This window comes from Ricinus communis, chromosome 4 (assembly GCF_019578655.1).
Source record: "Ricinus communis isolate WT05 ecotype wild-type chromosome 4, ASM1957865v1, whole genome shotgun sequence".
Classification (NCBI taxonomy): Eukaryota; Viridiplantae; Streptophyta; class Magnoliopsida; order Malpighiales; family Euphorbiaceae; genus Ricinus; species Ricinus communis.
This window is the reverse complement of record NC_063259.1, coordinates 15239253-15263049: the sequence shown is the minus strand read 5'-3', so window position 1 is coordinate 15263049 and position 23797 is coordinate 15239253. Positions and strand designations below refer to the sequence as shown.

Below are 23797 nucleotides of genomic sequence, written 5' to 3'. Positions count from 1 at the left end.
TATTAATTGTTTAATTAATTGAATTAATTAGGTCAATATTAATTTAATATATTATTGACAATATTAATAATTTATTAAATCTGTATCTAACTCTAACTAAAAACTGAATTCTATTAGAATTTTTGTAATTGGTTATAATATAAAATTTTTAAACTATTAAAGTATTAAAAAAAAGTAGAGCATATTTCAACGGAATAAATTTTCTTGTAATTAGAGTGAGATCAAAATTCTTCTAAAATATTTTAATTGAAGCTTTTTCCTTTCAAGAACAAATTAGCTAAAGTATTCAATAGCTTTAATTAATTATTTAGTTTATAGTAATAAAATTTATCAAATGCACGACTACAATTATACATTCATAGATTTAGTAATATGCATTCATTGATTGTGATTAGGAGGGCTAAAGGATCAAATTTGCCCCTCAAATTTGGAATCATGAGCAATTTATTTATATTTTAAATTTGTGACAAATTTATCCAGACACTTGTCAAAAGTGGTCAGTTCACCCCAATAAAATATTTAACTCACAAAAATAATAATTTGATCTTTGACTTACTAAGTAAACTCTATTGAAATACTTTTCTAAATTAAGTTAGAGTATAATTATTTAATTTTATATAATTTAATATTTAATAAAAATTAATAATTATCAATTATGATAATCAATTATTAATAATTATAGATATGATAATTGTAATACCCCAAATTTTTATATATTTAATAATAAGTTTTTATTTAAGTTAATTTTAGCTTTATTTTTATTCGGTTTAATTAGTTTGATTTTTAAGGAGTTAATTAAATAAATTATTTGAGGAATAATTTATATTTTTATTTAGTTATTCAAATTTTCTCCAAATGCATATTTATATAAATAAAATTATATATTGAGAAATTATGATAGAAATTGTAAGGGATATTTTTATAAAAGAATTTTGAGAAAATTGGTATTATAATTGATTAGTAGTATTAAATTTTGAGTTGGAAATTGATTATTTAATTTAATTGTGTATTTTCAATAATTCGGATTTGGCCCAAATTAAATAGTTAAGGGTTTAATTGAAAGGATAAAGGAAAGTTAGGGGTTAAATTGAAATTCTGCAGGATGAGATTGTAAGTAATTAAGAAAGTAGAATGATCAAATTGTAATAAGGAAAAGTTCAGGGGTCAAATGTCGGTATTGAAAGGAAAGAAAATCGGGGAGAGAGAAAAGAAAGAAGGAAGAAGAAGGAAGGGAAGAAAGGGAGGAGAGAGAGGGGCGTCGGCGTCCATGGTGGACGGACGCTGGAGGCCAGGCCGAGGGCGACATTGACGTCGGAAGGAGCGCACGTCAACGGCGAGCACGATGGTGGCGGTGGAGGCGGTGGCGGCGAAGAAGCGGCTTCGGCGCCATTCGGCCGCTTTCCGGCCTTCCCGATCTCGGTGGCGATCAGCTTCCCTTGGAGAGAGCTTCCTTTTGGCGGCAGCGGCGTCGGTTTTGGTGGCCGGAGGAAAGGGTTCTAGCGAAGTGGTGGCAGCCGTGTTTTCTGGTTTTTCCGGCGAGCTCCGGCGGAGGATGGACGATCGGAGGACGTATCCCGACTCTCCTCAACTCAAGCTTCGAAATGGCACCGGTTTGGTGGCGATCGGGCTCCGTTTGCAAATCGACGGCCGTGATCGTCCGTAAATTTCTCCGGATGATCGGGTGTCAGATCGAAAAATCGGAAGCGGGGATCGTCATCAGCGCGTCGTTGTGAGTCCGATGGTGTGTCTAGATTGTCGATCGGACTCTGGCGGCCGGAGGCGAGTCGACCAAGCGTCTCGGTAATTTTCTCTGGCCGTTGATCTTGGAAATCCTTTGATTTTAAATTTGTGTTTATTAGGTTATATTGATTATTTGATAATATTGTGAGTCAAAAATAATTGTCTGTCAGTTTTTCCTGCCTCGTATTTTGTGCTGTGTGGCGGAGTCGGGAAATAGTAAAGTTTGGGGACCCGACTCCCGTTGTTTAAATTGTTGGATATTTGGAGTGTTTCTCTGGCAGGTCCTGGACCCGTTTTTACGGGGGGTAATGTTCGTGTTGTTGGGGAGGTTCTGCCGGATTTTCGGTAGAATTCTCCTGAGTCGAGATTCTTAGACAGTCAGTCCTAGGAGTCTAGACCTAGGATTAATGATCGATTGTTTCAGCGTTTTGATAAATTATTTTCCGTGATTAGATGATCTGTCTGTTCGGCTCACTCCAACTGAGGCACCGGAGCAGAGCTAGGAGGTCGCCCAATTCTGTGAGTTAAAGTCATTTAATCATTGCACTATTGCTAAGTTTGATTTTAATATGCTATTTTGGAAGTTTATGCTTAATTTGGTTATTAGTATCGCAATGTAAATAATTTTACTGGATTATTAATTAATGAAGATAATATAAGTATTATTATAGTAATGTTATAATAATACCAAATATAATCAGTTTTCCACATGAGTTGCCTGATGTCTTACTCTTAATTGTTAATTGTTATTTTGATATGGTTGAATGATTTCATTATACAATGATATTTATTATATGTGATGATTTCGATTTGGGAAATGTGGCTTGTAGAACATGCTGCCTGATGGGTTACATCAGGACCGCGTGCACACCGGTAATGATCATGGACATGTAATAAGATTTTTATGGGTTTGCCCTGGTCGAGCATGGCTCTCTGGGCTGATTTGTGTAAATTCGCCGGGAGGTAAGGTCCCTGGTCGAGCATTGCTCTCGGGCTTGATCTTATTGGATTAAGAGAGCCAAAATGGTCGTTAGAATTTGGGGTTAGGGTTCTACTGAGCCACTCGTCCCGTAAAAGTAAAAATATATTTTTATTTATTCATTTATTTATTTATTATGGTATGATTATAATATGGATTGTATTTACGTGCATGGTTGATATATTGATTCGAATGATCAATATTTTCTGTGAAGAAAGTAATATGGTATGATTATAGTATGATTGGTATTTATGTGCATGGTTTGATATACTGATTTGAACAATCTATATTTTCTGAGAAGAATGCAATAGTTCCCAGATTATTTGATTTTAACTCACTCTCGAGACTGACAGTCTCATTTTTACTGTTTTTCAGATTCGTGACTGTTACTCCTCTCGCGACTCTTATTCAGTAACCCGACTCCTTCATTATCGGGTGATGTGTTTGATTTGGTATGTAAATTGGTAAATCTTAGATTCTCCGCAGTAGTAATAGTAGATGTATCAGTTGTAAATTTTCTGAGTTGCAGGTCTCGCTTAGTTTTTCTGGCAGACCGAAGTATTTATGTAGAATGTAGCTGTTAAGATAAATTGTGGCTTTAATAATATTAATTTGAGATGAGATTTGTTTAAATCAGTGAGTGTCAAGCTTACTACGGGTTTCGGTGGCCTTAAGCCTACCCATTCCCTAGTGCCGGTCACGGGCCCACGGGTGGGGTCGTGACAATAATTTATTATATTTATAAAAAATTATTATAATTATACAATTATATAAATAATAAATTTAAAAAAGTATTGCAAAAGTTGAGATAAATTTTTGGCATATTATTCAAGTTATTTGAAAATATTAAGTCATATATATATATATATATATATATATATATATATATATAATGGTTGAAGCAATGGTCCATTATTCCGGTATGTTCACTAGATTAAGATATAAAACGAGTCCGAGACTGAAAAATTATTAAAATATTATTTTTATTAGAAGTTAAAATTAAATATTACTAAAATGTAAAATTTAAGTTATATGATCCATTATTCCAATATCCTCATTGGATCAAGATGTAAAAGGATTGTTGTACTTAAAAATTATTAAGTAATTATTTTTGTTAGAAATTAAAATTAAATATTACTAAAATATAAAATTTTACTCTAAATTGTAAAAGTACAATCCTATATAATTTTGGTACATTTAGTAGCACTTTATTACAATTAACATTACTGAAATCAACTTTCAATGCATGACATATTTTGCATATTTTTCATCAATAAATTACTTGGCCGCATGTATTATCATGTGGTTATTAAAACATTGTCAAAATCAAAAAATTCTATAAGAAATGAAAAAATTATTACAATTTAAATACATGTTATTATTATGTTGACTTAATGGGTTCATTATGCATATAATTTATAAGCTTTGGTATAATTAGTATCTATTTGACAAATTAAGTCAGTTTTACATATAGTTTACTGTTGTTATCCTATAATAATATATCATGGAGCACTATCAAATAAGTTTTTGCCATGTATTGATTAAGACATTAGTTAATGGTATTCTGTTTTATTTTGATTATGATTGTGAGAATGTAATTAAGCTTCAAATGTGTTGAGATGTATCTTAACTAATATTATTGATAATATATTTTATTACAACTTTATGTTGTGATCGATAAAATACGAATTTTATGATGATAATAATAATTAATTTATGAAAAATATATATCGGATAAGGAAAAAGACAACAATAGAGAAGAAAAAAGATTGAAAAAAAAATTGATAAGTAAAGGTTCAATAGAATAAAAATTTAATGAAAAAAAAAACTCAAATAGAAAGAGTCCTATTACATTACCCTTATTAGAAATAATATTTTTCAATGCTATCACATTATTCTATTAAATAAATATACTTTTACCATATATGTAAATCTTTAAATTTTTTTAATAATATATTAAATTTATTTATTACTAGCTATAAAAATAATTAATATAACTTGTATAAATTATAAATTAATTTATATGTAAATAAATTTATTATAATAAAAGAATTTTATCATTATTTTAACACTAAATATACTTATAATCTTAAATTAAAAGATATATATATATATATATTGAATAATAACGAGTTAAATACTTAATTTTCACATTCAACGCAAGTGAGTAAAAGATTAGTAATATAAATATATTTAAATTATATAAAAGTCAAAAACTAATATCCGAATCGAGTATTATACTACTTAAAACTACTCCCCACTCCATAAACTCAAAATTTAAGTATTTTACAAGTTGAAGTCGAGTAGCTCAAAAATTGATCGACCGGTTTACATTCCTAGCAATGAGTAGCAAATTCACAAAGAAGACAAAAAAAAGAATTATCTGTAATAATCTGGTGCGCAATCGTGCAGGCTACTGCCTAGTTTTTATTAAAGCCTCAAGACCATAGTGCATAATCCTTGTCTTCTAATGACTTAGGCAAATTATTAGAAAGAAAATATGACCTACTTGTTTGTATTAACCATAACAGCCAAAAAATTTATACATAGAAAATCTGTCCAACGTTCAAGAGACTCTCATGAGGAACATTGAAAATCACACTATTCTCCCTACAAATCTTCCTAAGAAATGCATAAATATAATCAACAGCTATCTTCTTGTAGAACCTTGAATCCCTTCTTGCTCTCACCACTGTATTCCCTAGTATATGCACCACCCCAGCATCCCTACAATTATTCAAAAATTCTAACTCATCAACTTCCATTTGGCTGCTGCTTGTTTGACCTGATGACCCAGTGGTGAGATTAGCATGTAATGGTGACTTGACGGGCATGATTGAGTCGACCGATGAAAATATGGAGTCTGCTGCAGAACAAGTTGTATTTCCATTATTATCAGTGAGTAAAGCTTCCCTCGAGCGTGCAGTTTGCTGACCATATAAACTATACTCATCCGAGTCAGAACATCCTTCCATCATCGACTCGAGCCGGACAAATAAGAAGAGGTTGTCAAAGAGTTTTTTCTCAAAATCCTCGTCTTTCTTGTGTAGGTCTTTATAGCCATACCTCGCAACGCAACGGAACATATGGAAATTCTTTGGCCCAATGCGCTTGACCAGGAATCTCTCTTCTTCAGGAACTGTATAGACAGGAAGGTACTTCACACAGACGAAAACAACAACAGAATGGATAGCAGGTAGATTTGTGATGAAGTGAGAGAAGATGTGGGGAACGCCACTTGCCAACTCGGTGTACACGAGTCCAATTCCAGGAACTCTTACCAGTCCTAAACTAGGGCCAAGACCAACAATCCATGCCATGGAAACCTTACTATGCATCTCAAACTCGTAGCGTTTCAGTGTACCGTAATGCCAAACATACATGATGATCAGAAAGGCTGCAGCAATTACAAGGGGAACCCACCCGCCTTGATCAACCTTGAAGAGTACAGCAGAAAAGTAAGTGCATTCCACAACCAGTGATAGGCCTGTGAAAAGCAGGACAATAATCCAATGGCAGCGCCACACTAGTATCATGATTAGAGACATGAGCAATGTGGTAACCAGCATGACGATCACAACAGCTGTCCCTGTTGATGAAAACATTTTTGTTCAGTTTACTTGCAATGTATCAAATAACTAGTGTGGACAGTTTTCAATTACTGAAAAAAAAGGTTCTTGGAGTATTAATATGTTAATGGATAACTACAGATACTCTCCAAGGTTTGCCCTATTATACACTTACATTCCCGCAATTTTAAAAATAACACTTTTCATGCCCCACCCAAATGATCATTGATTGTCAATTAGTAGGATATGAAACGACAAAAAAAGACCACTCGAGTATAACACAGTATATACTATCTTACAATTTGATCCCTCACTTGTTGTTTTGTATAGCAAATTGGTCCCTAATATTTGTAGTATAAAACACTTTATTTTCTAATAGAAATGACACCTCCGAATATTAACTAATTATATATACTTCGACCTTACGGATGGCTGAAAAGGCTATCATGTGGAACTGTATATACATGAGATGAAAGTACTAACTTTATATTTAAGAATGGAATTAAAAGAGCAAACCTCATGAGGGGTAATTCAAGTTACCCTATGTTTATTTGTAAACTGTAGGAAATATTGGAGAACTTCCTTTAAAAAAGAGAATATAGCTATGTATTATTCAATAATGCCAAAACAATCACTAAAGAAAATCCTCTTTAAATGGCACTACTTACGCTCCAAAAATATAGAACTGCACCCCAATTTTATTATTTTTTTAAGTTAGAAAACAAAATTACAAAATTAATTTCAAAATTTTTCTCTTTAAAGCCCACCCCAAAAGCAGTTTTTCTCGTCTACCTGGTAGCAATAAAGATAAAAGAGACATGAAGAGTACACAACAAATGGTGGAAAAATCCAAGTGTGATAATAAAACAACAAAAGGAACTGTATTTCATGAGGGCAAGTTAGTTTTTCATGAGGTGCTGAACGCCTGCTTGCTTTTGTAGCTTTAGTATATATATTGATAATTTAACTGGTATACACAGATCAGTAATCTGCTTTCTGTCTTAATTTACTGATCTGAATTGACTGATTTTTAATTTGTCTGGTCATGATAGGAGATAAGGTGACAGATCCTAGTTTCCTGTTTGGCCCTAATTATTTAAAATTTAAAATCAGTAACCAAGATTTATCTTCCTCTGCTAACTGGGGAAAAAAAAAAAGAAAGAAGGAGGCTCCCGAATTAAGACCCTACATACGCATGTATAAAAATCACTCCTTCAAATTCTAACATGCACGACTTAGCATTACCTTCCTGACTCAGATACAGAGAAAACAAAATAAAATGGATGGAGGGGAAAAAAAAAGATAAAAGTTTAACACCATTTAGAGAGGGTAACTTACCATAAGCATTTCCAATTTGGCTTTGATTCTTGAACCCGGCAGTCACACAAATGCAAAGAATCATAAGGATCCAATTTATATCAGGAACATATATCTGGCCAAGGAACTTCTTTGATGTATGTACAACTTTGACTCTTGGGAAACAACCATGTGCATGAGCCTGCTTGATTATTGAAAACGTTGCAGATATCGTTGCCTGACTTGCAACTATAGCAGCTGCAGTTGCAACAATAAACACTGGCCAATATATGCTATCTGCAAGAAATTAGCAAAAAGAAATGGACAAGAAGCAATGCTACTATTAAGGAGTTGTAAAAAGTAAAAGATAAAAATAGAATAATTTAGCTGCGTCAGTAGTAAAGGAATAACCAAACTGAGCCAAGTAAAACAATATATTTTTCGAACTCGATTTGAATTTGATTGGATTATATTTTCATACCCAGATTCAACTAGGCTTAGTAGGTACCATTTTTACCTTCCTACAAATGTAATTTATTTATCTAATTCAACCTTATAATTCCATACATCCATTTTGAAATCATCAAAATTCTTAAACATGTTCATAAATTACAGCACTTAAAAAGTCCTAAGCCACTAAAGTCGAATATTTTAATACTCAAGTTCAAGTTTTATTTGCAAAAGCCAAAGTCAAATGCGAATATGTTGTGGGCTGAGCACAAGTAATTCATCAGCAATTTAACACATTTACACCTTAACTGTAAGCTACTCTTCTTCATTTAATTATGAAGATTGGAAAAAGCCTACTTGTTTCACAGTTGTGTACATCTTTTACCCCATATTAAAAGAACTTGTGAAATCCACATGCAACCCCACAAGGATGAAACTCTTAACAAACTTTTTATACTATGAAATCTTTGAATACTAATTAAATACTATATTAAATGGCCTAGTTCCCACTGATTTGGTCCAAGTGTCTATGTACAATGCTTCAACACAAGTCAGCCAAGTCCTACTCCCTGACTAGTTGAGATAAGTTATATGAACTTTTACTCCTTTTTATTTGTTTTTTTTTTTGGTTAAACTAAAACTTTAAATTACAAAGAAACATTCCTAATCCAAGCAACTCTCGTTGTACCATCCATCAGCAGCTTGCACAAATCAGAGGAGAATCATCCGAAATCAAAATTAAAACCCAAATTGGCTAATCAATCAGCAGCCACTGAAGCTGTTCTCCATGCCATTGTAGTAATGAATAATTTTTACTGATTCCACCCATTATTGATAGAATTGCCTTTCCTTTTCTTTCCTTCTACCTAGTTCAGGTCACCCAGACAAACACACTAATATACTGAGAACCCTATTCCAACAACAATTTCAATTGCATATATTTCCACTCCATTCTCTCTCTCTCTCTCTCTCTCTCTCTCTCTCTCTCTCTATATATATATATATATATATATATATATATATATATATATATATATATATAATGAAGTGGAAAATAGTTCTATAATTATAAGAAAGGAGAAGGGAAAGAAAATAAAATGATTACCGTTACATTGTTTTATCCTACTAGGAATCTAGTGGTGACTAAAAGTGTTTTTCTATGGTTGTAAGACAACTGTTACTAAAAGGCCTAATTGCAAAATAAATAAATAGATTATGACCTTTAGCAACTTTTGTGAATGTGACATGACCTTTTACTTTTGCATTATCGTGCATGAACTGTTCAATTTTTGCAATTCAATACATTGATTAAAATCCAGCATAATCTTTCTGACATGGCAACAAGAGTTGATTTTGAGCTAATTCACGTGGATGCCACATAAAAAAAAAACCCATGTTTTGCCTAATTGCCAAAACAAAAATCACAAACTTTAGCGCTTTTTTGCAATTTTCATCACAAAGTTTTAATTTGGCAAATTGGTATACAAATATAGATAACCTTTTAAATACAATTCAACTAAAATAAATAAATAATAAACTAAACTAAGAGTAAAGAGAGATTAAAAATTAAAAAGCATTGAATAATTTAATATATAATTTATTGTAATAAGGAAATTATGCATTTAATTAGAATGAAAAAATCAAATAAGACGGGCAAATTAACAAACCATTATATTTTTATGATGATAGAAAGTTATTTTTAAATTACTAAAATTGATTAATAAATCATAAATGTGAAGCATAAATTTTCTTATCTTATAGAGAGTATAAGTTAGTCTAGAAAAACCAATAAGAAACTTAGGCAATTTAATGTTAGACATAATTCTAATTATTAATGCAGGTAAAGCATGTGTGCCCATATCCTATAAAGAGAAAAAGTAAAGTTTAGATTATGTTAAGTATTGAGTATTAATCATGAAACATCTTCACTTAAATATTTCTTAATTGTAAAAGTGTAAATCATAACTAAGTATTAAAATTCTAATCTAATTCTTCATATAAGTTAATAATTTGATCTCAATTGAGGACAAATGGATCTACAGGTGGGGCAATAAGGACACTTGCCCCATTGCCCCCACAATTATTTTTAAATTGGTATATGGGAAAATTTTCTTTGTGCCCCTATATATCATAAACATTACTTATTGCCTTATTCCTCCCAATTGTCCTCTAAATTTTGTTAGAATAGTATAAATGGATTTCCTTCATCCGCAGATGTTAATAAAAATGAGTAAATACTATTTGCCCCCTGTGTTTTTCTATATTATACTAGTTACCCCCTAACATTTAAAAATAGCCAAGGACTGAAGTTGACTAACCTAATATTTTAATCCTAAACTAAAAATAACTCTCAGAAAGTATTAAACCAAATGCTCCCAAGTCCTTAGAAAAAAAGAAAAACTTGTGCCAGAATCAAAATGTTGTGGTTAGATTGCAAAAGACTCCAAAGTTTCTGAACAATTTTGCAAATAGGCAAAACTGGGAGTTCTGCATGGCATCCATGCTGATTAGCTCAGCCAACTCTGATTGCCGCGCCAGCAAGATTATGCTGGATTTTTTATCGGTATATTAAATTGCAAAAATTAAAAAACTCTGTGCATGCCTAGCCAAAAAAAAAAAGTCAAATTAAATTCACGAAAAGGGCAAAGGTGTTTTTTTCTTTTTGCAATTTATCCTTACTAAAATAGTAATCAGCTTCTTTGACATGAAATAAAATGTATGGAATAATCAGATCAAACCTGGAATAGAACGATAAAATGCATCAACCACATGATCCCTGTTTTGAATAAGATAAGCAGCTTGTCCAGAATATGCCAAAAGAAGGCATGGAAATACAACTACTGTAAAAGCAATCTGTACAGCTGAAACTGGAAAATGGGCCAAGTCGGCAAAGAGTGCCTCTGTACCTGTAATGATTGATTAACAGTAATCAAGATACTGCCACAAAGATAAACAATCTTGAGGAATATCAGACAGGACAAAAGCAAGAGGAGTAAATCAGTTATTTACTATGAAAAATAATTATGAAATAACTATATGAATAATTACCTGTTATACTAAGCATAATACCTCCAAGAGAGGTGAAACCGTCTTTACCTCCCCTTCTCAAATACCGATAGATATATACAGGCGAAAAAGCTCTCAGAACACTAATGTCATATTTCCATATGTTGTATATTCCAATACCCCCAATTAAGAGGAACCAAAGCAGCACAATAGGAGCAAAGAGCCAGCCAACTCTATCTGTTCCATAGTGTTGCATGCTAAACAAACCTACTAATATTACAACAGCGACAACTACCACTACATCTGCGCAAAAAAAATAAAAATCAAGCTACAGGTGGAGAATATGGAGGTTAAACCAACAGAACGTGCTGCAAAGAAAAGGATGTAAGGACAAAGATATATCAATTTTGAGAAATGGAAAAAATACCATTACTCATATGTGGGTGGTCTACCTTGATCCCACCAGCAGCTGAAAGAACTGCAAGAAGTAGTGTGGTTAAACATGCCCGTGGTAATTAGAAAAGTATACGTGTGTGTGTGCATGCTTGTGTCAGCAATGACACAGATATTATAAGCTCATAGTTGCAGAAAACATTTCGAAATGACCTTAGATATATATCATGAGCACATGGTATAAGCTGGTCATGAGACTAAAAGGGGTCCAACTCTTATCTTTGTGATTTTCTAAATTTAGGGATTCAAATTAAGTTGTGAATTCATTCTGTTACCAGTGCCACTCAGTATCTCAAGTCAAGAATGGAAATGGAATCAAATTCGGGTTATTCTTCAGCCAGCATTCCCCAAAAACTATCAAGTGTTCGAACACTTTTTACAGAACTCTATTGAAAAATTCAATGGCTAATTATGTAAGAAAATCATTTCAAGTAGTTAAAAATTCCGGGGTTATGATTTAATACTTCTTTTCAGGTACCTATATAGGTTCTTAAATTTCTAGTGCATTTTATACTTCCAAATAGTCTTTGCCTATTTTTACATACACACGTGAAATAGGTCATTTTTCCATGATGGGAAGCAATTATTGATCGTTAAAGTAGAGGAAAAGAAAAAGATTAGAGCACCGTCACACGCTACAGATTTAAATTAGGAAAATATGTCTTTGTGATGTTTTTTCCTAAAAGCATCATATTTTCCTACTTAAAGGCACTGAAATGGGAGTATGACCCATTAGTAGGTATAGTGAGATATCTGAAAATGGAGGCTATAAGTTCTTCCTAAGACATAAACGCTAGATGAGTTAAGGGATAATTACTATTTGCCCCCTTTGTTTTTCTACATTATACTAGTTATCCCCTAACATTTAAAAATTAGTCCTTCTATTTTGTAATTTTATACTAAAAACCCATTCCGTCAGAATTTCCATTAGAAAATCATTAATTAGGTTTGGCTTTATACTATTTGCCCCATGATATTTTGTGTAATATACAAATTGCCCCCTATATTTTATTAATTGCATTAAAATCCCCTTGTGTTTGAAAATCAATGCAATTAAAGAACTAAATTGATAAAAAAAATATCATTTGATCCTAAAACTTCTTATCAAAGTTACAATTCAAGTGTAACAAAATTAATAATAAGAATATTATCTATTTTATTTTAAGTTAAATTATATGAATTTTCAATATTTTGATAAATGTAAGTACTTTTAAAATATTTATATTTTACTAGAATTTAATACGCTAGAAATTAAAATAATTAAAGAACACTAGTTAATTATCTTTGTACAGACACTAAAATTGATTTTTCCACAAAAATTAGGGGGTTCTAGTATAATAAATAAGCTATAAGGGGCAATTTGTATATTATACCAAATATAAGGGAGCAAATAGTATAATATCAAACCTAGTTAAAGTTGTTTAACGTAAACTCTGACAGAAGAAGTTTTTAGTATAAAATTACAAAATAGAAAGATGAAGAAATATAATTTTAAATATTAGGGGGTAACTAGTATAATACAGAAAAGTACAGGGGGCAAATAGTACTTACCCCATGAATCAACAATGTTGGCAAGACTATAAATCAAAACTACATCTGATTATGTGCTTGAATGACTATATGTTGCAATTCCACTTACTAGGTTGCTATTAAAGCAAATGCATCCACATGATATCTATGAAGGTATGAACATAAAGAGATACAAAATTGGTTAAATCAGTTAGCATGAAGTTACCAGATATAGCCGGAGTGAGAATACCATCCCCAATCACCATACAAGTGCCAACAAGGACAAGAATAAGAAGGGCATTCTTTCTGGAAGGTTGTCTCTCCAACCATCGCTTAGTTGTAGCAGCAAATGATTGTTCATGGAAAAAAGAACGACTATACGTTGTTAACTCCTCATCTGTTTTGTGTTGATTTGGAATAGTTTTTACTTTTGCATGCCTACAAAGCAACGAATAAAGAGCAAATGTACCACCTGTTCACAAATAAGTATAAAATCAGTTCCTCGTGAAAGGTGCATGACTAACATCAAGAGGAAGACAATTAAGTATTATTCATAATAGGAATATGGTTGAATTCATATGGTAAACAATAATAGTTAAAAAATGCACATACAGTGTTTAATTTTAAAAAGTGAAATAGCTTTCACAATCTGTTGAAAGTTGAATAGCATTTAAACAAATGTCTGTGGAATATAAACTCAGCTTTATTTGTAGCATTAATACAGCAATTAAATAAGATAAGAAGTCGATACGGGTCACATCATTGGGTAAAAGGGAAAAAAGGAAAATGGAACAACGGATGCATAAAGCATCAACTTTCATTTCTCAGTTTCTTATTATTACAGGATGTATAATAACAAAATAGCAACATATGTTGATTAGGAAGATTTGATATAGCTGAATTATAGGAATTAGAATAGTTGTCCTTCCTAAAGTAGGATTGGCTTTGTGTGTTTGTATATATATATGAATGAATACACACAGGAATATACTGTTTTCTCAAATCTGATTACACAATTACACTTATATCAATACTCTCAAGCCATATGTTTCCTATTGGTCATAATTGTATTTATTACAGTTTGATTTCATCTAAAAAGCATGTAAACATGAAAAGACAACAATTAAAAGAGTAAAATTTGACCAAATACCTAAATCTTAGGCAATAAAAGGAGAATCTAGAAAATTAGGTTCACTGACATTATTTGCACAACATACAAGAGAAAATAACCTAAGATTTGTTATCCATTTAGCTTTATAAGAATACAGATGAAAATGTGAAAAAAACAAAATCCAAACATGGAATGGCATAGTCCAATCCCTTATTGACTTTAGAAGGTCATGAATCAAGATTGGTTTACCTTGACCATTATCATTTGCTTTGCACACGATGAAGACGTACTTGAGGAGTGGGATAAGAGTAAGAGAGTATATAATCAAAGAGAGAGCTCCAATAACATCCTCCGGATCTTTGATTCCATGAGGAAATGTATTGTAGAACACATACAATGGAGAAGTGCCCAAATCTCCATAAACAACTCCAAGACTCTGATATGCAAGCCGCAGAAGCAAAAGCAGCGAGAATTTCTGAAAGAATTGCATGTATAAGCAAAGAAAACAAAACCAACTGAAGAACAACAGTATCCTCAGAATCTACTTAGTTAAAATCATAACGAGCATAACTCAAGATAGAAATTCTCAGATATACAATACTTCAACTTAAAGTCAATAAAGTAGCAGATCAAAGTCCAGTTCAACTAAAACACATAGACTCTAAATATTCATATTGAACATTCTTCTTTTGTCCATGAAATCAATCAATGAGCAAATTATAAACTAGAAGGCCTTTGCAATTGAAATCTCAAGCTGGGTATATAAATTGGACTTTAAAGCAATTAAAGCAAGAAGCAGGGGCTGCCCAACATGGAGAACATGCAACTGACTTTTGTCTAATAACTAAAGGGAGGACTTTCTATAAAAAAGAATAAAAAATAAAAACAAAAAGAAAAAAACTGTACTTGCACCTTTTCTCTGTACATATTTCTAAGCCTTCCAGCTTCCTCATCCATAGGCTGATCAAGCTTCTGATCCAAATCCCACATACTACCTCTGTTGTTGTCACTTTCGTCATCAAGCTCTGTTCTTGAGGTCATTTCCATTTTTGATTGAAAATGAGTTCCTTATCCTTTTAACAAACAATTCTCACTCTCTAGATTTCAATCACAAATCCCAAATAAAAACCAGTTACCAAATCCTAAAAATTCAACTTATATGAAACACCAGAAAATGATCCAAACCCAATGTTCACTTGAAATCCATCCTTCCAAACCAAGAAAGAATTGAACCCACTACAAAACTCTACAAATAGAATTAAAATAAAGAATCAAATAAAGATTTAATACTTTCTTTATCTTTGTTAATCCAAAATTAAGCAGGAGACTAAAAGCAACAAAAAGGAACTCAGAGAATAAAACAAACAGTTGTAATAGCTATAATAAACTACACAAAGAACTGTAAATGAAACAAATAAGAAGCTTCATAGCAATTGAATTTTCACTGTTCAATAAGGAAAAAAAGACCAAATTGAGGATACACCAAGTTGAATTCACTGCTCAACAAAACATCTAATACCACAGGGGGAAAAAAAAAAAAAAAAACCTGCAATGATAAAAGAGACAAAGATATTTACATTAAATTTATGTGCTGTCACCTAAAAATTCCTCAGTGGGGTCAATTCAACCTCAGCCACAGGACCCAAAACCGCTTCCTGGTTCACTCAACACCAAAAAAAGAAAAGAAAAAGGAAACCAAAAAGACCATAAAAAAGAAGAAGAAGAAGAAGAAGAAGCAAAACCCAAGTCGATGCTTGAAGCACGTAAACAGAAAGATAGAGAGAGGGAAAGAGAAGCTCTAATAATCAGAAGTCAGAGAGAGAGGCAGAGACACATAGCTTTCAAAGTAAATAAAATAGTTAGCTGACAAAAACTTATTTGCCAGTTTTGACAGACTGAGAGAGAGAGAGAGAGGGTGAAAGTTGTTAGTTTTTTTGTTTGGTTTTGGTTATTCATTGTCTAAAACGTTAAAAAGATTAATAAAATTAAAAAATAAATGTTTTTCTACATTTTTATTATTAAGAGAAGTTCAATTTTTCTTTTCCTTCGAGAGAATGATTGTTTTGTTCTTATTTAATTTTTCTGTTAAATTTCTCTAATTTTTATTATGCATGATTGAACTGCAAAATTAGTAATTGGAATAACTCGTATTCAATTATTGTATTTTCATTTTTTATTAAATTTTTATAATTTTATTTCATAAAAATTAGAATATTTATAATAGTAGTTAAGAGCGTATATTATATGTATTATTAATGTATATAAAATTTAAATTTTTAATATTATATTTTTAAATTTTTATTTTATATATTAATTATTTTTATTATTAGTTCACAATATAAAATTTCTATATTTTTACTTCCGTTTATTATTTAAATTCTAGCTTGCAAAAATAATAAAGATTTATTATAGATTAGATTTTCATCATATTTTTATTTTAATAATAAATTATTAATTTAATTAAAATGATAAAGTCTCACTTTAATTTATTTAATTTAGAATTCTAATTTATCATATTAAATTAGTTTTATTACTTAAGACATATGTCTTAATTGACAAAAGTAAGAGATAAACTAGTAGAAAAAGAAATATAACTATTTATAAAGAAATAATTATAGAAAAGATGTAATCTTTAACAAGCTAAATAAAATTTAATAGTAATTATAGAGATATTCAATTAAGACGATAATTAAATCAAATATTTATTAATTATATATATATATATATATATAATAACCAAATAAAATATTATAATTCATATATATGTCATAAAATTTGAATATTTATTATAAAATAAATTTCTATGTTCTTCACTACTATATAACTTAAAAAGGATTTTTTTTATTTTTTTAAACAAAGTATATAATTTATTCAAATTTTAAAATTACTGAGTTAATTAAATAATTTTATTTAAGAATTTAATTGTTTAAAATTAAGATCTATAAAATTAAAAAATATGGATACCAAATAATATATCTTGCATATTGAATTAACATCATTTATATTTTCTATAAAAAAAATCTTTAGATTTTATAAAAGTAAAAGTGTAAGGACTCAATGTTAACAAATGAGAGTATAACGAGTCAATCTAAAGAAGAAGAAAAAGTACATGTGGAAATTATTCTTTTATAATTTAAGAATAAATATTGAAATTAATATGTAATTAGGTAAGGTTTTATTTATTTGGAATTGTTTAACAAAGATAATTCTATGTTATTTAGTTTAAGAGTGGACAGGTGGCTAATATTTAAAGCCTATCACATGATCCTATAATATTTAATATAATCATATATAATATTTCAGGTATGGTATTTATATGTATGAAAACTTTTAATATTTAGAAGTAGGGTCAAACTTTAGATTCTATTAATTAAAAAATATTTAGTATTTTATATTATACAAAAGAAATTTGATAGATGAATTATTTTTCTGTATTTAGATATTATTTTTCTAAAGTCTTTATGTTTGCTAAACATTTTGCTAATCATATGTTACCATCTTATGTTTCAAAGTTTTCTTGTAAGCCAATTTTGTTTTAAGTTTTATGATTTAATGCTTTTTTACTTGAAAGCTAAAATATCTTTTTGCTCTAAAATTAAATAAATTTACATATTTATTAATATTTAATTTTTTCTGTTAATTTAGATCGAATTTATAAATTTTTGTTTTACAAAAATAATTTTATTCCAATCAAGATTATGGAGTATTCTTAAGCTTTCTATCTAGCAAACATTTCTCTAAAAGGAATTATGAATAATCATAAGATAATGACATTGAGGAAGTCTTTGTAGTTATGTTTATGATGTTTAAATTATCGAAAGACTATAAAATCGAAAAAATAAATATATTTAAATTTTTTATTATGAGTAATTTTATCAACATGATTAAAATAGATTTATCTTTTTATTTATAAAATGTCTAATGAGCTATAAGCTATAAAACAGAAATAGTCATTTTTTTACACTCATTATAAAGACGAAATCTCACTTAGTGCGGAAGTGGGGTTTGAACTCAAGACCTCCACTTTTTAAGAACAATTGTTGTTGTTACTTGTGCTAAGTCTCAAGTATAAATAAATTAATTTTTTCTATTTCAGTAAAAAGACTTTATATTTATATTTAATATATTTATACTTATAAAGTTAATATAGTTTTTTTTCACATTTAAATTAAATTTTAGTGATAAGAATGTTTATTTTAAGAAATAGATATGTAGAATCTAAATTTCCATTTATGCATGAGATAAATTATTATTTTAATAACCAATATAAATAGATGACCGCTTCTTGTTATATTATTATAATTTATTCAACCTCTCATAAATTATTATTCCTTAAAATGCTGCATTGTTTTCTTTTTCTTGAAATCTAAAATGTTTACATTGTTTTCTCTTTTTTTTTTTTTTTGAAGTCTAAAATGTTAAATTGTTTTTTTTTTTAACAATTCTTAGTACATAGATAAAATTACATATGTGATTAAGTGCAAATATTAAAAAGAAAAAAAAAAGAAAGAAAATAATTGTACTAGTAGATATGGGTTAAGGTTTTATTTATTTCTTTAATGAGATCATTCAGTCTTTTCAAGTTAAGTAGTGGGACATGACATAATTTAAATTTTAATTATGTCATTATCATTATTCATTAGATAGATTTCATGTTGGAGTATACATATCTAAATCTTTAAAATGTCCAGCTTATTATTATTATTATTATTATTATTATTATTATTATTTTAAATTTAAGCCTAATCGAGCATGACTTTGAATAATCTAATTATTCTTCAATTTGATTTGATAATGATTTAAATAAGTTCAAATTTGTTTATGAACTTTATTAGCTGCTTAAATAAATTAAATTATTTAAAGTTGTTTTTTCTATCATTAAAAAGATTTAATAACAATTTTTATATATGTTTAACAATTAATTGTGGTTGATTGAAAGAAAAAAAAACAATTATTTATGGTGGGATATATGTTGATCATATGTGTATGTTTCTAAATTAATCATATAGAATATAAATTTTGGACCCTTTACATACTTCCAACTAAAGCTTTAAAATAACTCAGTTTGGAACTATGATTGATCTTTGCTTATTTAATTTATTAGTAAGCTGAAATAAATTTAGTCTGAGTTTAAATAGTACATTGATTTACTTTTTATGAATCAAATGATATAAACACTTTGAAAAAAGAAAATGAAATTTAAATTAAAAATATTTCTAAATTAAAAGGAATGATTCAATTGGAATATAAAATACAAAGAAATTTAAATTCGTCATGAAAATTAATAAATAATTTTAAATGGTTGACCCAAAAACCTTCTTAAATTCATAGCTTCATGGATTCAAATAGTGAAAGTAATTCAACACTAAAAAAGATATAATTTCTTAGTTAATTATACATATAGTAAAAAAAAACAGTAGAATTTAAATAACGGCATCAAGAGAAATAGTAAATTAAAAAATTGGTATATATTCAAATTCAATTATTATTATTAAATTAAATAAAGAAATTATCAAGTTGGTACAAATCAATAATATAGATCTTGTGATATTTGGCTGTTGAAAATAAGAAAAAGAAAAAAGTGGACTTTTCTTCCTATTGAGTTTTTATTTATCCCTAATTCAACTTTGGGTTCCCAATCATACAAAAGGAATTTATTTGCGATGCAAAGAATATTCCCAAGAATTTCAAGATCGAGATGTCGCATGGCATCAAAATTTTTTATTCCCCCCCTGAATTTAGACATTTATGCTAGTTCATCCCTCTATTTTTTATAATTGTACAAAGACTCCTCAATATATCTCTTGTTTATTATTTCTCCCTTTCATTAGTTTTTTTATCCATTTATCGTTAGTCTACGTATTTTCTTGTCAATCAAAGAGGGAAAACTCCATTTAAATCCTAAATTGCTCTTAATTGTTGGATATAAATGAACAAAGTTGCTCGAGAAGGCATTGAATGCCCCCTAATCTATTAATAATATGTATGAATCTTGAATTGCAATAAGACTGATTCTTGCGGATGAACAAAGAAGTCTTTAGCCAGTGTGCAAAGAGCCTCTGCGCCTAAGTTAAAGAATAGATTGAATTGAGTAGGTTCTTGTTTCAGATTGGAAAAGGATAAAATGACTCTTTATAGTACGAAATTGTGCATTAGTCAGGCCTTTTATAGTAGACAGTCGTTGCTATCTATAGAGAGAAAAAGATACTCATGGTGTTGCTCAATCATGAAATTTAATAGTATAAATGTACCATTTGAGCCACCGATTTCTTATATCAAAAAGAGTAAATGGCATGTCTTATACGTCAAGGGTAAATGACACCATGTGTCAATCCGGGTTAAAGTAGCTGTCTGATAAAGCTCATTTTAATAAAATAAGATATTGAAGGTTGAGCTAAGGGGAATTAACCTTAGAGAATCATGTATTGATATAAGACCTTAGACCTTTTTGAGGTTAGTCTTACAAAAATAGCCAAATCATAGTTTGAGTAATGTTGATTTCTAGTTCTAGAGCACTACTTATTATTTTAGGCATAATTTACTTTACAAAACTTGGATTAAGGCGATTCAAAAGGTATTGTAAAGCTAATCGATGTGGAACTTTCATATTTTGAGCTTCAACTAGTTCTCTTAGGTTTAGGGTTAAAAAGGATCACAATTTTAAGCTTCTAGAAAACAATATCTTGACATGTGGTGCGAGAGGGATAGGCGTCGTTGCTTGGATTCTAATTTAGTTTATCTAGCTTTGTTTTATTTTATATCAAATGTTTGAAAATGTATTTAAGCTCTAGCTATATTTATTTAAGTCCAAATTTAATTTGTATTTTATTTTAGTTTGTTTTGATATAATTGGCCTAAACTCTTCAAGTTAAGCCCAAAATTTATTTGTTTTATGATTATAGTTTAATTACCTTGTTTATTTTCAGAATTAGGATTTGTCTAATTTTAGTGATTGTATATATGTATCTTTCTCTTTACAGAGAAAAATAATTAAGTGAAATAAATAAATAGAGAGTATTCTCTTTGCCTCTAGCAATGACATTAGTTCTTATTGAACCTTGAGGTTCATGGCGAATGACTATTTCACTTATCGTTCTATCTTCCAAGTAATATATTATGGCATCTTATAATCTAGGTTCTTGTTTCTTTATAAACAACAGGTCTAGCTTTATTTGGTTTGTTTTAAACTAGATTGTAAATTTTTTTTTTTGTGAGCACGTGTTATGATTCTTATTATTATCAGGTTTCATTTCTCTATAGATAGAATTTGTACCATTTGGCATTAGAGCTTAGCTCAAGTCAGGTTTCATTCAATTCTATTCAACGCATCCTTAATCTGTCAATTTTTTTTTTTATTTTTCTGTGTTTAATTAACTTTTATACTTTTGAATTCTGATATATTTTCAAATAAATTATATTTCATATTAACTATCTTTTTGTAGTAGCTCACTTGGATTAATAAAGTATTTAATAGGCTTAACTATAAGAAAAAAAGTTAAACCTACAAAATTCATTATACATATTCCAACACAAAGATAAAAAAAAAAAAAAAAGAAACAATTAATATTGAATTAGATATATAAAAGTGACTAATAATTATAAAAAATTATTTTAAAAAAAGATTGTTAGTATGAAATAATAGAAACATTATGTTTATTTTATTTTAGTTAAAAAACTTTATTTTTTTTCCACACTTAAATTTAGTATTGTTAAATGCCTTTAAAATTTATACATTTAGAAAATTGTTACAGATTAGGTTAAACATGATTAATTTCATATTATTGGTGTAGGGTTTCAAAATACATGTGTTGGAGTTTGCAATTCCATATAATTGTAAAATATCAAAATATAAATATTGTAGTTTGCATCATTTGATTTCAAAGTATTACTTATGGAAGTAAGAACTAACATTATTAAGATCTAATACTAATATTTATAATAAAGATAAACTAAAGGTTTAAAGAAGGATATCAACGCCACACTCAATAATAAAATAAAAAGGTGAATAGTAAATCACGTTTTGAATGCGAGAAGCCAATGACTTTATAAATTGATAAAGTTCATAAAAGGATTTAGAAAAAGAAAACTCATTTTTCAAAATCTCATATATATTCCAATATCTATTAACTCCTCTTACAAAATATTTCTTCTTTATTTATATAACCAACAATTGAAAGAAAAAATTAAATACCATAGGTAAGCACAATATTTTATCTTTCTTTTATAACCTTTAGAATTTGATAAATTTTCTCTATTAATATTGTTTCTTCATAAGTAATACAACCGCAATTGTTTCTAAACACATATAAGGATTATACATCTTTAACAACAAATGTGGTTTCTCTACAATCAAAACTTAATAAACAAAGTCTAGTAAAATGTATTTGCCTCAATTTTTTGAAACTAGGTTAAATTCAGTAAGTAGATACTTGGATCATATTAACAAGCTTAATGGATCATCATTATTCTTCCTTTCTTCGAAAAGATTCGTCTTAAATTTTCACATATCTTTTGTAAAAATGTAATCAATTTTTTTTTTTAACAATCTGAATATTCGAACATAAGAACAAGAATAAAGATGCAGAAAATTTAAAATAATAAAAATACAAAAAAAAATTAATAATTAATTTGCAAACATAAAAGAAAAACGCATTACCATAAAATTATGAAATAATTAAAAAAATAACCAAAATAAAGAGACTCAAACTCCAAGGATGATGATTGAAACTTTAGATCACCAGCTTTGATACCAAATAATGTAAAATCTTAAATAAACACTTTGACACCCAAAGTCTAGATAGATTAGACTCCAAAAATGCTAATTAAAATCTCATATCGTAATTATGGTTTGAACTTCACACAAAAAAAGATAAACTCTGATGCTTAACAAGGTTTTTTCCACTAAGGAGTGTTCTAATTCAGATTCTTAAACACAACTAATTTTTCACTTATATGCTTTGCACATAATAATAATAGTTGGACTCGTAAAGTTTTAAAAAATAAATGACAAAATAATTAAATTTAGATTAAAAAAATATTAAGATTTACATAACTTTTATAAGATAAAATTTTCAATCTAACTCGACGTCTAATTCAGCATATCTAATATTATTAAACTATAATCTTAAATAATTAAAATAATTAATACTTAGAATTTTTTATTTTGAGAACAAAAATCTTTAATTTTCTTATTTTATAAGATTGTAAGAAATATCAAAATTATTTTTAATCTCGCATTTTGTTTATTAAACATTGTTCTAATTTTACGTTTTCCATCGTTGGTGCTTTAAAGTGATAAATATATTTTAAAGAATAATTAATTATTTTTCAATTAAAAACTTTAGCATCTTCTATTTTTGTTATGTGTTAAAACTTTCATTGTAGGGTATATAATCGAGTTCAAGTCGAAAAAGTGTTAAATGTAGTTTTCACTAACTAATTATTTTACATATTATTTGGATTAAAATAAATATTAGAGAACCTTATTATTTTATTTTTATATTATTAAATACTCTTTTTAAAATTTTTTTTATATGCTTATAAAATATTCTGAATTTTACCTGTTTTTACTTCTAATTAGTATCATAATTCTTTTGAAATCTTAACAAGTAGATATTTTATTATTCATATAATAAAAAACAAAAATAATTATTATACTTAAAATTATTAATACTCTTAGTAGTT

At 28.8% G+C, this 23797-nt stretch overlaps 1 protein-coding gene across 4 annotated transcripts; it reads right to left on the bottom strand.

The window, feature by feature from the left end:
• Window positions 1-5206: 5206 nt before the first annotated feature.
• LOC107261615 (potassium transporter 11-like) lies at window positions 5207-16028 on the bottom strand. Of its 4 annotated transcripts, none has more exons than XM_015722055.3 (9): window positions 15691-16028; window positions 15026-15359; window positions 14363-14588; window positions 13229-13474; window positions 11468-11518; window positions 11083-11343; window positions 10773-10940; window positions 7627-7881; window positions 5207-6308 (listed from the first exon to the last, which is right to left on the bottom strand). In XM_015722055.3, exons 2-9 carry the CDS (start codon window positions 15158-15160, stop codon window positions 5260-5262), a joined length of 2391 nt encoding a protein of 796 aa, XP_015577541.1. In that variant the 5' UTR covers window positions 15161-15359; window positions 15691-16028; the 3' UTR covers window positions 5207-5259. The 4 variants fall into 4 exon arrangements, with proteins under 4 accessions (XP_015577541.1, XP_015577543.1, XP_048228682.1 ...); XM_015722057.3 differs by having other exon boundaries at window positions 15026-15210; XM_048372725.1 differs by having other exon boundaries at window positions 15712-16028.
• Window positions 16029-23797: the final 7769 nt, after the last annotated feature.